Source organism: Oncorhynchus clarkii, chromosome 20 (assembly GCF_045791955.1).
Source record: "Oncorhynchus clarkii lewisi isolate Uvic-CL-2024 chromosome 20, UVic_Ocla_1.0, whole genome shotgun sequence".
Taxonomy (NCBI): domain Eukaryota; kingdom Metazoa; phylum Chordata; class Actinopteri; order Salmoniformes; family Salmonidae; genus Oncorhynchus; species Oncorhynchus clarkii.
Genome location: NC_092166.1, coordinates 51,692,216 through 51,706,647, shown reverse-complemented (window position 1 = coordinate 51,706,647; position 14,432 = coordinate 51,692,216). Strand labels below are relative to the sequence as shown.

The following is a 14,432-nucleotide window of genomic DNA, read 5'->3' as shown; positions in this document are numbered from 1 at the left end:
GGGTGGGCGTCTGTCCGCGGTGGCGGCTCTGGCGCGGGATGCGGACTCCACTTCATCATTGTCTTAGTCCGCCTTATTGTCCGCCTCCGTGGCTTCCTCACCATGGCCACCCTACTCAATGACCCCACTGGACAGAGGGGCTGCTTGGGACAGAGGGGCAGCTCGGGACAGAGGTGGGGCAGCTGCTCGGGACAGAGGGACAGCTCGGGACAGAGGTGGGGCAGCTGCTCGGGACAGAGGGGCAGCTGCTCGGGACAGAGGGGCAGCTGCTCGGGACAGAGGGGCAGCTGCTCGGGACAGAGGGGCTCCGGCAGCGGCGCCGGACAGGCGGGAGGCTCCGGCAGCGGCGCCGGACAGGCGGGAGGCTCCGGCAGCGGCGCCGGACAGGCGGGAGGCTCCGGCAGAGGCGCCGGACAGGCGGGAGGCTCCGGCAGAGGCGCCGGACAGACGGGAGGCTCCGGCAGAGGCGCCGGACAGGCGGGAGGCTCCGGCAGAGGCGCCGGACAGACGGGAGGCTCCGGCAGAGGCGCCGGACAGGCGGGAGGCTCCGGCAGCGGCGCCGGACAGGCGGGAGGCTCCGGCAGAGGCGCCGGACAGGCGGGAGGCTCCGGCAGAGGCGCCGGACAGGCGGGAGGCTCCGGCAGAGGCGCCGGACAGGCGGGAGGCTCCGGCAGAGGCGCCGGACAGGCGGGAGGCTCCGGCAGAGGCGCCGGACAGGCGGGAGACTCCGGCAGCAGCGCCGGACAGGCGGGAGACTCCGGCAGCAGCGCCGGACAGACAGGAACACCTGCAGGGAGGAGACAGAGAGACAGCCTGGTTTGTGGGGCTGCCACAGGAACCACCAGGCTGGGGAGACCTTCAGGAGGCTTGGGGTTAGGAGGAGGCACCTGAAGGACCGGGCTGTGGGGGAGCACTGGAGCTCTGGTGCGCAACCTTGGCACCACTTCCCCAGGCTGGATAACCACTCTAGCCCGGACCCACCAGAGTGCAGGCACAGGTTGAACCGGGCTGTGGGTAAGCACGGGAGATCTAGTGCTTACTACACGCACCTCTCCCTTCGGCTCCATTCCCACATTCGTCCGGCACGAGCGGAGCGCAGGCAGAGGACGCACTGCACCCTCCCAGCGCCCCGGAGACACAGCACGCAGAGCCGGCGCAGGATACCCTGGACCAAAACTGCGTACCGGCGATACCGGCTCGATGCCCGCACTCACATGACACTCTCGGGGGGCTGTCCTATAGCGCACCGGGCTATGGACACGTACTGGCGACACCGTGCGCTTCCCCGCATAACACGGTGCCTGCCCAGTATCGCGCTGCTTATAATAAGCACGAGGAGTGAGCGCAGGTCTGCTACCTGGCTTAGCTCCACCCCTCGTGTGCCCCCCCCCAAAACATTTTTGGGGCTGTCTCTCGTACCTGTCGCACTGCCGTGCTGCCTCCTCATATCGCCGCCGCTCAGCTTTCGCTGCCTCCAGCTCTGCTTTAGGGCGGCGATATTCCCCAGCCTGTGCCCAGGGTCCCTCTCCGTTCAGTATCTCCTCCCATGTCCAGGAGTCCTGTGATACCGGCCGCTGTTGTTGCTGCTGCTGTCGTTGCTGTTTTCTACCACGCCGCTTGGTCCTTGGTTGGTGGGTGATTCTGTCACGGCCGTCCTCCTCTTCATCTGAAGAGGAGAGGCGAAAAGGATCTGAGGACCAATACGCGGCGTGGTAAGTGTCCATGGTCAATCTTTAATAAAGAAAGTAGTGAACACTGAAAACTATACAAAACCAGTAAACAAAATAACAACCGTGAAGCTAATAATATGGACTGTGCTGAAACAAGCCATCAACATAGACATGCCCCAAAACATAGACAAACAAACATAGACTGCCCACCCAACTCACGCCCTGACCATACTAAATAAATACAAAACAACGGAAATAAAGGTCAGAACGTGACAGCTGGGAATAGAATGTTCGGAAGGCGAGTTGGTGCTCAGTAGAACTGATAGGAGTATAATCAATTTACCCCTACCTACATGTACATATTACCTCAATTACCTTGACTAACCTGTAGCACCGCACATTGACTAAGTACCGGTACCCCTTGTATATAGCCTCGTTATTGTTATTTTTTGTTGCTCTTTTATTTTTTACTTTGTTTTATTTAGTAAATATTTTTCTTAACTTGTATTTTTCTTAAAAATGCATTGTTGTTAAGGGCTTATAAGTACGCATTGCACGGTAAAGTCGACACCTGTTGTATTCGGTGCATGTGACAAATACAATTTGATTTGATATGCACATCTTACAGAGTGTGGATTTAATGTTTTTTTCTTGTTTTCACAAAACAGATTAATACTATTGTGTGTGTTACTAGCAAGGATTTGTGTGTGGTGTGTGATTCTTTACATTTAACTTTTCTGTTGGTGGCTCACACTTTGATAGTACTCTACATGCATATCGAGTGTGGCTTCAACAGTACTATTTTGCCTGTGTCTCTGCAGAGAATATACTCTACATGTATATACAGAGAGTGGCTTTAACATCATATTTATTTGCCTGTGTCTCCACAGAAAGCCGTGAGACTTACCAGAGAAAGGTGCTGTCCATCTTCAGCATTGCCTCAGGGATCTGTTTTCTCGGAGTGGCATGCATGGCTCTCTATCGCCGCAACAAGTGAGTGAGGGTCACACTGAGTAGCTAAGTATGCCTCCAAACAACGAATGGAAAATTGTATCATCATGGGATATTAGCATAGTAAACTACACGTGCAGCCCTGATGTAAGAGGATATACTGAGCTTATGTTTATATAATGGCGAAGAGTGTTGGTCTCCAGCCATGGCTCATTGATGCTGTACTTAGAAATATGACAAAAGACAACATTCTTGTTTCAAAGTGTATGTCTAATCGAAATAATGTACACATCCTCAACAGTAACCGTAGGTAAAGGCTAATGCAAAATAATATACTTTGTCTGCAGTTTGTTGATTTTTTAAAACATGGAATCATGGTTTGTTAACTGCACAAGTACAGTTGGAAACCTAAAAAAGTGACCAGAGGAGGGAGACGTGTGGGCCCAATAGATAAATTGGTCACGGACAGCAGACGGAACATACATACGCCCAACGGGACACTGGAGGGGAGGGGGCTCTGTACGCAATGCCTGCTTAATGTCCGCATCCAGTTCCCACACGACCAGCGCTACCAGGCAGGAGGCCGGGAGTATGGGAGTTTGATCCATGAGCCACTCCTCTGTGTCATACAGCCGGGACAGTAGGTCTGCCTTCTTATTCTGGGAACCTGGTCTGTGGGATAGGGTAAACACAAAACAGGTAAAGAACATGGCCCACCTTGCCTGACGAGGATTCAGTCTCCTCGCTGCCCGAATGTACTCCAGGTTGCGGTGGTCAGTCCAGATGAGGAAAGGGTGTTTTTCCCCCTTAAGCCAATCTCTCCACGCCTTCAACGCTTTAACCACAGCCAACAAACTCCCGGTCCCCCACATCATAGTTACGCTCCGCTGGGCTGAGCTTCTTTGAGAAGAAAGCACAGGGGTGGAGTTTCGGTGGCGTGCCCGAGCGCTGTGAGAGCATGGCTCCTATTCCAACCTCGGACGAGTCCACCTCCACTATGAATGCCAAAGAGGGATCCGGATGGGCCAGCACAGGAGCCAAAGTAAACAGAGCTCTTAGCTGCCCAAAAGCCCTGTCCGCCTCAGCCGACCACAGCAACCTTACAGGACCCCCCTTCAGCAGTGAGGTAATGGGTGCAGCAACCTGGCCAAAACCCCGGGTAAATCTCCGGTAGTAATTGGCAAACCCTAAAAATCGCTGCACCTCCTTTACCGTGGTGGGAGTCGGCCAATTACGAACAGCTGCAATGCGGTCATTCTCCATCTCCACTGCTGATGTGGAAATGCGATACCCTAGGAAGGAGACGGCCTGCTGAAAGAACAGACATTTCAAGTACCTTGCGCACCAAGGACACATGCTCGACACGTGTAGCGGAGTAAATCAGAATGTCATCGATATACACCCCTACACCCAAAATCTTGTCTACAAGGATTGGAAAACTGATGGAGCATTCATCAACCCATACGGCATGACGAGGTACTCATAATGCCCTGTGGTGGTACTGAACGCTGTCTCCCTCCCTGATATGCACCAGGTTATACGTACTCCTGAGATCCAGTTTCATGAAGAAGTGCGCCCCATGCATTGACTCAATCGCCATAGTGATAGACTCTGGATGAGTGTGGTGCAAACCCAGAGTGCCCTGCCTGTTGCCTCAACTCCCAGAGGAACCAACACGGCACCGACCGGCAGTTTGTCCTCTGCGCCCACAGATGGCTCACTTGATGGCTCCTCCTCCAGTCTCCCTAAGAGCAGCCCCTCCTAACTCCATGGGCACCGGAGCGGGGGTGATGGACGATGGAACCGACAGAGCCCCCTCTGGACGTCTGCGGGTGACCAGCAGGTTATCCAACTGGATGGACAAATCCACCATTGGTCAAAGGACAGCTCACGTTGGACCTCCTCTCGTAGGCTGCATCGATAGTGGTCAATGAGGGCCCTGTCGTTCCAGCCTGCTCCGGCGGCCAAGGTCCGGAATTCCTGGGCGAAGTCACCTGCCACGCTCCTCGTCACCTGCCTCAAATGGAAGAGCCTTTCCCCCGCTGCTCTGCCCTCGGGTGGATGGTCGAAGCCGGCCCGGAAGCGACGGGTGAACTCCTCGAAGTGGTCTGACACCGTGTCTCCATCTCTCCACACAGCGTTTGCCCACTCCAGCGCTCTCCCTGTGAGGCAGGAGACGAGGGCGGCCACTCTCTCCCTTCCCGAGGGAGCTGAGTGCACAGTGGCCAGGTAGAGGTCCAGTTGTAACAAGAATCCCTGGCACTGTGCAATTACATCATACTCTCTGGGAAGGGAGAGACATCCCACTGGAATTCTCTCCGGATGGGACAGGTGGAGACAACCCCGGTTGTGCTGGTCGAGGCACTGGAGAGACTTCTTGTCTCTCCCAGTGGTCCATGGTCTGGACAACGCGATCCATCATAGCACTAAGATGAAGTAACATGGCCGAATGTTCCTGGACGCGCTCCTCGACTCCTCTAACCTTGCTACCTGCTCCTGCTGACTCCATTAGAAGTGTGTAATTCTGCCAAGGGGTGTACTAGAGGCGAAGTCAGGTGCAGGAGAGCAGAGGAATGTTAAGTGGTGCACTTTTATTTTCGTTCCAAAAACGAGAGCACTACATAAATCAAATGCGCTCAAAACACGGAACATAACAAAAGTAAAGCGCATAGTAAAACACCACAATAGCATGAAACAATTACACACAAATACATGAAGGGAAACAGAGGGTTAAATACAACTAGATTGATTGGGGAAATCAAAACCAGATGTGTATGGAACAAGACAAGACAAATAGACATGAAAAATGGAGCGGCGATGGCTAGAAAGCCGGTCACGTTGATCACTGAACGCTGACCAAACAAGGAGAGGAGCGGAAGTTGTGCGGAAGTTGGAAGTTGTGACAGTCTTCGCATATCCAGCAACATGTTACCACAGAGTTTCTGAACCCAGAGACATTTGCAAAGCAGTCCAGGATGGGGTTTTGAGAGGCGAAAAATTATTCCTTAGTAGTTTTAATTTTCTCAAAATCTTTTGGCACAACCTAGACTCGAGCCAATGTCTTAAATAACTGACACATTTTCATTTTGATCAAAAACAACTTTATATCAAAGGAGTGCTTTTGATTTGACGGCACGAGATGGCGTTTCTGCGCATGAGCTTAGCTAACCAACTTAGCTAACCAACTTAGCTAACATGGCATGGCCTACAAGTGTGATCGGGGATTTCTATTGGCGAAGCAGCTTTTGCCCATCTTCATATTGTACTGTCTTTGGTGTTACTGCCTAGCTAGAGATTTCCTCTCCGGGTAATCAAAAGCTGCATTGCTGGAATTTGCATGAAGCTGCACCGCTTTATAGCCAGTGACGTGAACATAACAGTAGTCTGCACCACTCAGTCATGTTGTCAAGAAGGCAGCATAGTGCATAGTACAGTCGTGGCCAAAAGTTTTGAGAATTGCACAAATATTAATTTTCACAAAGTCTGCTGCCTCAGTGTCTTTAGATATTTTTGTCAGATGGTACTATGGAATACTGAAGTATATTTACAAGTATTTCATAAGTGTCAAAGGCTATTATTGACAATTACATGAAGTTGATGCAAAGAGTCAATATTTGCAGTGTTGACCCTTCTTTTTCAAGACCTCTGTAATCTGCCCTGGCATGCTGTCAACTAACTTCTGGGCCACATCCTGACTGACGGCAGCCCATTCTTGCATAATCGATGCTTGGAGTTTGTCAGAATTTGTGGTTTTTTGTTTGTCCACCCGTCTCTTGAGGATTGACCACAAGTTCTCAATGGGATTAAGGTCTGGGGAGATTCCTGGCCATGGACCCAAAATATCGATGTTTTGTTCTCTGAGACACTAAGTTATCACTTTTGCCTTATGGGAAGGTGCTCCGTCATGCTGGAAAAGGCATTGTTCGTCACCAAACTGTTCCTGTATGGTTGGGAGAAGTTTCTCTCAGAGGATGTGTTGGTACCATTCTTTATTCATGGCTGTGTTCTTAGGAAAATTTGTGAGTGAGCCCACTCCCTTGGCTGAGAAGCAACCCCACACATGAATGGTCTCTGCGTTACTGTTGGCATGACACAGGACTGATCGTAGCGCTCACCTTGTCTTCCCCGGACAAGCTTTTTTCCGAATGCTCCAAACATTCGGAAAGGGGATTAATCAGAGAAAATGACATTACCCCAGTCCTCAGCAGTCAAATCCCTGTACCTTTTGCAGAATATCAGTCTGTCCCTGATGTTTTTCCTGAAGAGAAGTGGCTTCATTGCTGCCCTTCTTGACACCAGGCCATCCTCCAAAAGTCTTTGCCTCACTGTGCGTGCAGATGCACTCACACCTGCCTGCTGCCATTCCTGAGCAAGCTCTGTACTGGTGGATCCCCGATCCCGCAGCTGAATCAACTTTAGGAGATGGTCCTGGTGCTTGCTGGACTTTCTTGGGCACCCTGAAGCCTTCTTCACAACAATTGAACCTCTCTCCTTGAAGTTCTTGATGATCCGATAAATGGTTGATTTAGGTGCAGTCTGTTATTCGAACTCAATCAGCATGACAGAGTGATCTCCAGTCCTCGTCAACACTCACACCTGTGTTAACGAGAGAATCACTGACATGATGTCAGCTGGTCGTTTTGTGGCAGGGCTTAAATGCAGTGGAACTGTTTTGGGGGGATTCAGTTCATATGCATGGCAAAGAGTGACTTTGCAATTAATTTCAATTCATCAGATCACTCTTCATAACATTCTGGAGTATATGCAAATTGCCATCATACAAACTGAGGCAGCAGACTTTGTGAAATTAATATTTGTGTCATTCTCAAAACTTTTGGCCACGATTACAGAAACATAAATCCCTTTTCCATAAAATATATGTTTGAATTTTCAAACTAGTTTAATTGGGAAGGCAGGTTAAGCGTTTTTATCAAACGCAATCGCTTTTGCATTTTAAAACACAGAATCCTACCCATTGCTCGCCCTGGGCTTTGAATGAGGCACCTGGCTCACGCCCGAGAGCTTGCCCAGTTCCAAATCCAATCCCTTTTTCAATGTAATATTTCAAAGTTAAAATTGCATGTATTTAAGTATTTATTGTTGTAGTAGGGACAGTAACATTTAAAATGTTTAATGAGACTTTGTTCGTATTTAAAAGTGTCTATGAAGGTGTCTAGAATACAGTGCCTTGCGAAAGTATTCATCCCCCTTTTTTTCAAATTTTGTTGCGTTACAACCTGTAATTTAAATAGTTCTTTATTTGGAAAAAAAATCGTACAAAAAACTCACAATTACCTTCATAAGTCATATAATTAGTTAGATTGCACATAGGTGGACTTTATTTAAGTGTCACATGATCTGTCACATGATCTCGGTATATGTACACCTGTTCTGAAAGGCCCCAGAGTCTCCAACACCACTAAGCAAGTGGTACCACCAAGCAAGCGGCACCATGAAGACCAAAAATATGCTAAACTCTGAACATCCCAATGAGCACCATTAAATCCATTATTAAAAAATGGAAAGAATATGGCACCAAGAGAGGACCGCCCACCAAAACTCATGGACCAGGCAAGGAGGGCATTAACCTGTTGAGTGTAGGGGGCAGTATTTTGATTGGATGAAAAAAATACCCAAATGAAACTGCCTATTTCTCAGGTCCAGAATCTAAAATATGCATATAATTGTCAGATTAGGATAGAAACCACTCTAAAGTTTCCAGAACTGTCAAAATATTGTCTGTGAGTATAACAGAACTGATATTGCAAGTGAAAACCAGAGGAAAATCCAACCCGGAAGTGCTGTTTTTCCAGAAAGCTTTCTGTTCCATTGCCTGCCTGCGCTCCATTTAAAGGGATATCTACCAGATTCCTTTTCTTATGGCTTCCACATGTTGTGAACAGTCTTTAGACATAGTTTCAGACTTTTATTTTGAAAAATGAGCAAGAAAGATCACATCGCGTCATTGGATGGCTGGGTGCCAGGAGTGTTTTGCATGCGCAACAGCTTGGAGCAGACATTTTCTCTCTCTCTCCTATTGAAGAAGCTACAGTCCGGTTGAAATATTATCAATTATGTATTGTAAAAACTACCTGAGGATTGATTATAAAAAACGTTTGACATGTTTCTACGAACTTTACGGATACTATTTGGATTTTTCGTCGGCCCGGTCGTGACCGCTCGAGCCTGTGGATTTCTGAACATAATGTGCTAACCAAATGGAAGTATTTTGGATATAAAAATAATCTTTATGGAACAAAAGGAACATTTATTGTGTAACTGGGAGTCTTGTGAGTGCAAACATCCGAAGATCATCAAAGGTAAGCGATTTTATTGCTTTTCTGACTTTCGTGACCAATCTACTTGGCTGCTAGCTGTTTGTAATGTTGTGTCTGCTGAGAGATGTCCTTACATAAATGCTTGGTATGCTTTCACCAAAAAGCTTTTTTGAAATATGACACTTGTTTTCAGTAGTTGTATGGTTGTGTTCAGTCGTTGTGTGGTTATGGTCAGAAGTTTGGTGGCTGTGGTCACTATTTATAGTTATGTCGTTGTTGTCAGTAGTTTTGTGGTTTTGTTCATCTACATGTGGTCAGAAGTTGGATGGTTGTGATCAGCAGTTGCATGGTCAGTAGTTTTGTATTCGAAATATGTCTTTGTGTTCAGTAGTTATGTGGTTGTGGTCAATAAATGTTGTCAGCAATTCCAGGTTGAAATGCAACAAAATAGGAAAAATGCCAAGAGGGGTGAATACCTTCACAACCCACTGTATAAAAATGTAGCCATTAATAAATGCATTCTATATCTTCCATAACCTTCTAAACAATGGTGTAGGAGTATAAAGATGGTGACACAGTGCCTTAGAAATAGTGCACCCTCTTAGTAATTTAGTGTTTATATACATCATCTGTAGTTGCCAACAATCAAATGTCTCTTGCCTCCTTCCATAACAAAAATGACTGATTTTGGTTTGTTTTGTTGCTCTAAGTTACAATCTGAATCTGCCATTATACTATACTGAACAAAAATGCAACATGCAACAATTTCAAATATTTTACTGAGTTACAGTTCATAGAAGGAAATCAGTCAATTGAAATTCATTACGCCATAATTTATGGATTTCACATGACTAGCAGGGGTGCAGCCATGGGTGGGACTGGGAGGGCATAGGCCCACCCACTGGGGAGCCAGGCCCAACCAATCAGAATCATTTCCTCCCCCAAAAATGCCATTATTCAGACAGAAATACTTCCCAGCATGCCCCCCCTCTCCTCTGACGATCCCGCATGTGAAGAAGCCGGATGTGGAGGTCCTGGGCTGTAGTGGTTACACGTGGTTCTGAGGTTGGTGCACCTGTGTAATGATCATGCTGTTTAATAATCAGCTTCTTGAAATGCCACACCTGTCAGGTGGATGAATTATCTTGGCAAAGGAGATATGCTCACTGACAGGGATGTTAACTAATTTGTGAACAAATGTTGAGAGAAATCAGCTTTTGGTGCGTATGGAAAACTTCTGGGATTTTTTATTTCAGGGACCAACACTTTACAAGTTGAGTTTATATTTTTGTTCAGTTTAGTTCGGTATTATAATGACGGTGACAAATAAACGCAGTTCTCGTATGAATACACTCATACTGTAATTGCACAATATGTATTGTACGTACATGCACAACACAGCCGTCCTTGCTGCAGCACACTTTCAAAAGTCTTTATACGATCTTGTCCTCTATGAAGATGAAGAATGTTGAGGTTGGTCCATGCAATCCAATGGTGTGGGAACAACCCATCACAATAGAGATACAATATTATAAAAATTGTGCTCTATTTAATTCAGTAGTTCTCACTTTGTAAGAAACAGCTCCTTTAGGCCTGGAAATATGATATTCTCCTTTTGTTGCCTTTGCACAATCAAAAACTTTGCCATTTTCCCTTGGTGTCTTGCTTTTGACAAACACTTCACTTAACACCAGAACCACTAAAGCAGTCATTTTGTCGATTTAACAAGGCTATATTACATACTGTTGGTGTTTGAATCTTAAATTTTCCAACAGACCTGGAGTTATAACTAGTTTTAGCAGGGCATGTCATTTTTTGGAATGGTTTTCCCCTGTTGCCCTCCTTTTCCGAATAGGGTCGGGTCCAAAACTTCTTCTGACAGTTCAAAGTTCAGTGTCCAGCTAATAATCACCCTGATAATTGCCTTGAAACTTAACTATACCGAAACTATTTTCACACATATAACAACAGATTAAATAAATTAAGTAAAGTATGATGGTGAGTTGATGAGTGAGGTGAAGCGAATGATGCATAATTATGTAATCACCAATTGTGAATTAAGAACAGGGAGAGCCATTATATAGTTATTGATCCATTATAATTATAATCTTAAAATGGTATGTATCCTTTACAGCAGCAGTCCACCGAATCAAAGATGTCTTATCAGTCTACTGTTTCAGTCTACAAAGGTGCTTAAGAATGACAAGACAGAATTATGCACTACATCCAAACGAAGGTACACTATATATACAAAAGCATTTGGACACCCCTTCAAATGAGGGGATTCAGCTATTTCAGCCACATCCGTTGCTGACAGGTGTATGAAATCGAGCACACAGCCATACAATCTCCATAGACAAACATTGGCAGTAGAATGGCCCATACTGAGGAGCTCAGTGACTTTCAACTTGGCACCGTAATAGAATGCCACCTTTCCATGAAGTCAGTTTGTCAAATACCTCCCCTGCTAGAGCTTCTCCGCTCAACTGTAAGTGCTGTTATTGTGAAGTGGAAACATCTAGGAGCAACAATGGCTCAGCCGCGAAGTGGTAAGCCACACAAGCTCACAAATTGGACCACCGAGTGCTGAAAGATTGTCTCCGCTTGCAACTCTCAATACCGAGTTCCAAACTTCCTCTGGAAGCAACATCAGTACAAGAACTGTTCGTCGGGAGCTTCATGAAATGGGTTTCCATGGCGGAGCAGCCGCACACAGGCCTAAGATCACCACGCGCAATGCCAAGTGTCAGCTAGAGTGGTGTAAAGCTTGCTACTATTGGACTCTGGAGTGGAAACGTGTTCTCTGGAGTAATGAATCACGCTTCAACATCTGGCAGTCAGATGGGCGAATCTGGGATTGGCGGATGCCAGGAGAACGCTACCTGCCCCAATGCATATTGCCAACTGTACAGTTTGGTGGAGGAGGAATAATAGTCTGGGGCTGTTATTCATGGTTCAGGCTAGGCCCCTGAAGGGAAATCTTAATTCTACAGCATGCAATGACATTCTAGAACATTCTGTGCTTCCAACTTTGAAGCAACGGTTTGGGGAAAGCTCTTTCAGCATGACAATATCCCCATGCACAAAGCGATGTCCATGCAGAAATGGTTTGTCGAGATTGGTGTGGAAGAACTTGACTGGCCTGCACAGAGGCCTGACCTCAACCACATCGAACACCTTGGGATGAATTGGAACGCCGACTGTGAGCCAGGCCTAGTCACCCAACATCAGTGCTGGACCTTACTAACACTCTTGTGGCTGAATGGAAGTATTTCCCCGCAGCAATGTTCGAACACCTAGTTGAAAGACTTTCCAGAAGCGTGGAGGCTGGTATAGCAGCAAAGGGGGAACCAACTCCATGTTAATGCCCATGATTTTGGAATGAGATGTTTGACGAGCAAGTGTCTACATATTTTTGACCATTTAGTGTATGCCAAAGTATGTCAAGCAAGTGAAAGGTACGAAATTGTGTCAGCTTTAGGACAAAAGGATAACAGCTAAGTGAAATCCAACTGATGCCATTGTATGAAGATGCATAAAAAGATTGGGGAATTTTTTATTATATTTTCTCAAAATAAAAATAAGCTGTTATCATGTTCCAATGCATATCCTTTAATTTCCATAGTTTTAACAAAGGCACTCCGCGAATAAAATGTATTGAACCTGAATTTAGGGGGTGGTTTTTGGTTAGATTTTTTAACATTTAGCTTCCAGTTACAAACTAATGAAGATGCTATTTTGTTATTTGAAGTATAATAAAAAAATTATTCTAATGTTACCCAAGGCCTTCATAAGCACAACCACATGATTATTTTGAGATAGCATATATTAAATGTATGAATTGCACTATTAGAGTGTTTCAGTCAGAATGACTGCTCATTCGCTTGAAGGGGGGTCCATCGAAGCCCAGCGGTTCTAGTGTTAATATACTGAAAGACTTGTGATAAGATCGGCTCCATATAAGGTGTCTTATAATCTATAGTATCATCATATTGGTGTAGAGTGAAGTTCACCCTAGACCACAGATGTCAAATTCCTTCCACAGAAGGCCAAGTGTCTGTGGGTTTTCACTCCTCCCTTGTCCTTGATTGATGATTGACCAATTAGTACGGAACTTTCCACACCTGGTGGTCTCGGGCTTAATTTAAAGGTGAAAATAGACCTTAGGTCCTCTACGGAATGAGTTTGACACCCCTTGCCTAGATGCTGATCTTGGGGCAGTTTTGCATATTCCCCAATAATGGTTAGGAATGGGGAGGGGAAGCCGATCCTAGATCTGTACCTAGGGGAAACCTCACCACAGAGCAAGTTATTATCAGCCAATTTAAATTAATTGAAATATTGCCATATTGGAAGACAAAATATTATGTCTTATAATATATGCATGCTCATAACAAGTTGAATGCATTATACCTTTTGTTATATACCCAATGTTATAACATTTTCTTCTGAGCATATAGAGCTGACAAACTCCATCATAAGTGGATGAGGGTGATGCCTACTCCACGAGCAGTACAATACAGTGGATAAATGTACAAGATCCAGGTACACAAAGCTCTAACCCAGAGCGTACTTTACAGTATGATCTGAGGATCATGAAATCTGAAGGTGGGGCTTTGTATTAAACTCAGTATGGCTTCTCTTGCCCTCTGCAGGAGACACAAGGAAAAGCTCCGGGCACACTTCTTGGAGAGCCGGAATCTGAGGGTGTGCAGTATCAATGCCTCTGGGTTCATGTCTAAATCCAGCCCAAGGCCTCAGTGTGGCTGGCAGCTTCAAAAGGTGAGATAAGGAACCAGCATTTTATTCAATTATTAATGGGACTTGAGATAATTGAATATCTCTTGAGATAATTTAATATGTTGTATTATTATTTGGAACACTATTCCTCTTACACCGTTAAAGCTAGAAATGTAATTCATAACTTTAAAACATGCAGACCAGGGAACTTGTATAAAACATTTATACTATTCAAACTATTCAATTTTTTTTGTCCGTCTTAAAAAACCTCATCCACTAATGGGATTAAAAGTGGACAAATAAAATAATTCTGAAGGTCCCATTGTGACATCATGACTTCCAACATTCTATTCACTGTAAAAGGTCTGACATTACTTTTGACACAAATCAGCTACTTTGACCGCTTTCCCAGCAATTTAGACAAAAACTTAGAGCAGTTTCCCAACTGGCGGCACGCGGGCCAAACTTTTGTTGCATAGGTCGTTTTATTTGGCCCACCAAGTTTCCTGGGGGAAAAAAATATTTTTTTTGGTGTGTTTTTTCATTATTAGACATAAAAGACTGTAAAAATACCAGGAAATCAGCTCCAAGTGATTTTAATTTATTAAATCTGTTCTCAAGTATTCCCACGCATACTAGAGAGACAAATTAATCGAGTTGATGATCCCTGACAGAGGTTATGACATCTTGAATTACTTCTCTACTTTTCAAATCTAAAATCAGAACAGAAATACCTCCAACCAATCAAACAACATAGCTGTTTTAGTAACCTCATCAATAAAATATCTGTCAT

General features: G+C 45.6%; 1 protein-coding gene across 1 annotated transcript in view; it reads left to right on the top strand.

Annotated features, from left to right (window-relative positions):
- Window positions 1–14,432, top strand: part of LOC139377480 (pro-neuregulin-3, membrane-bound isoform-like) — a 279,397-nt gene that overhangs the window by 209,099 nt on the left and 55,866 nt on the right. The window contains exons 5-6 of the mRNA XM_071120511.1: window positions 2,561–2,663; window positions 13,555–13,681. Coding sequence (XP_070976612.1) covers window positions 2,561–2,663; window positions 13,555–13,681 — 230 coding nt within the window. The remainder of the gene's footprint in view (window positions 1–2,560; window positions 2,664–13,554; window positions 13,682–14,432) is intronic.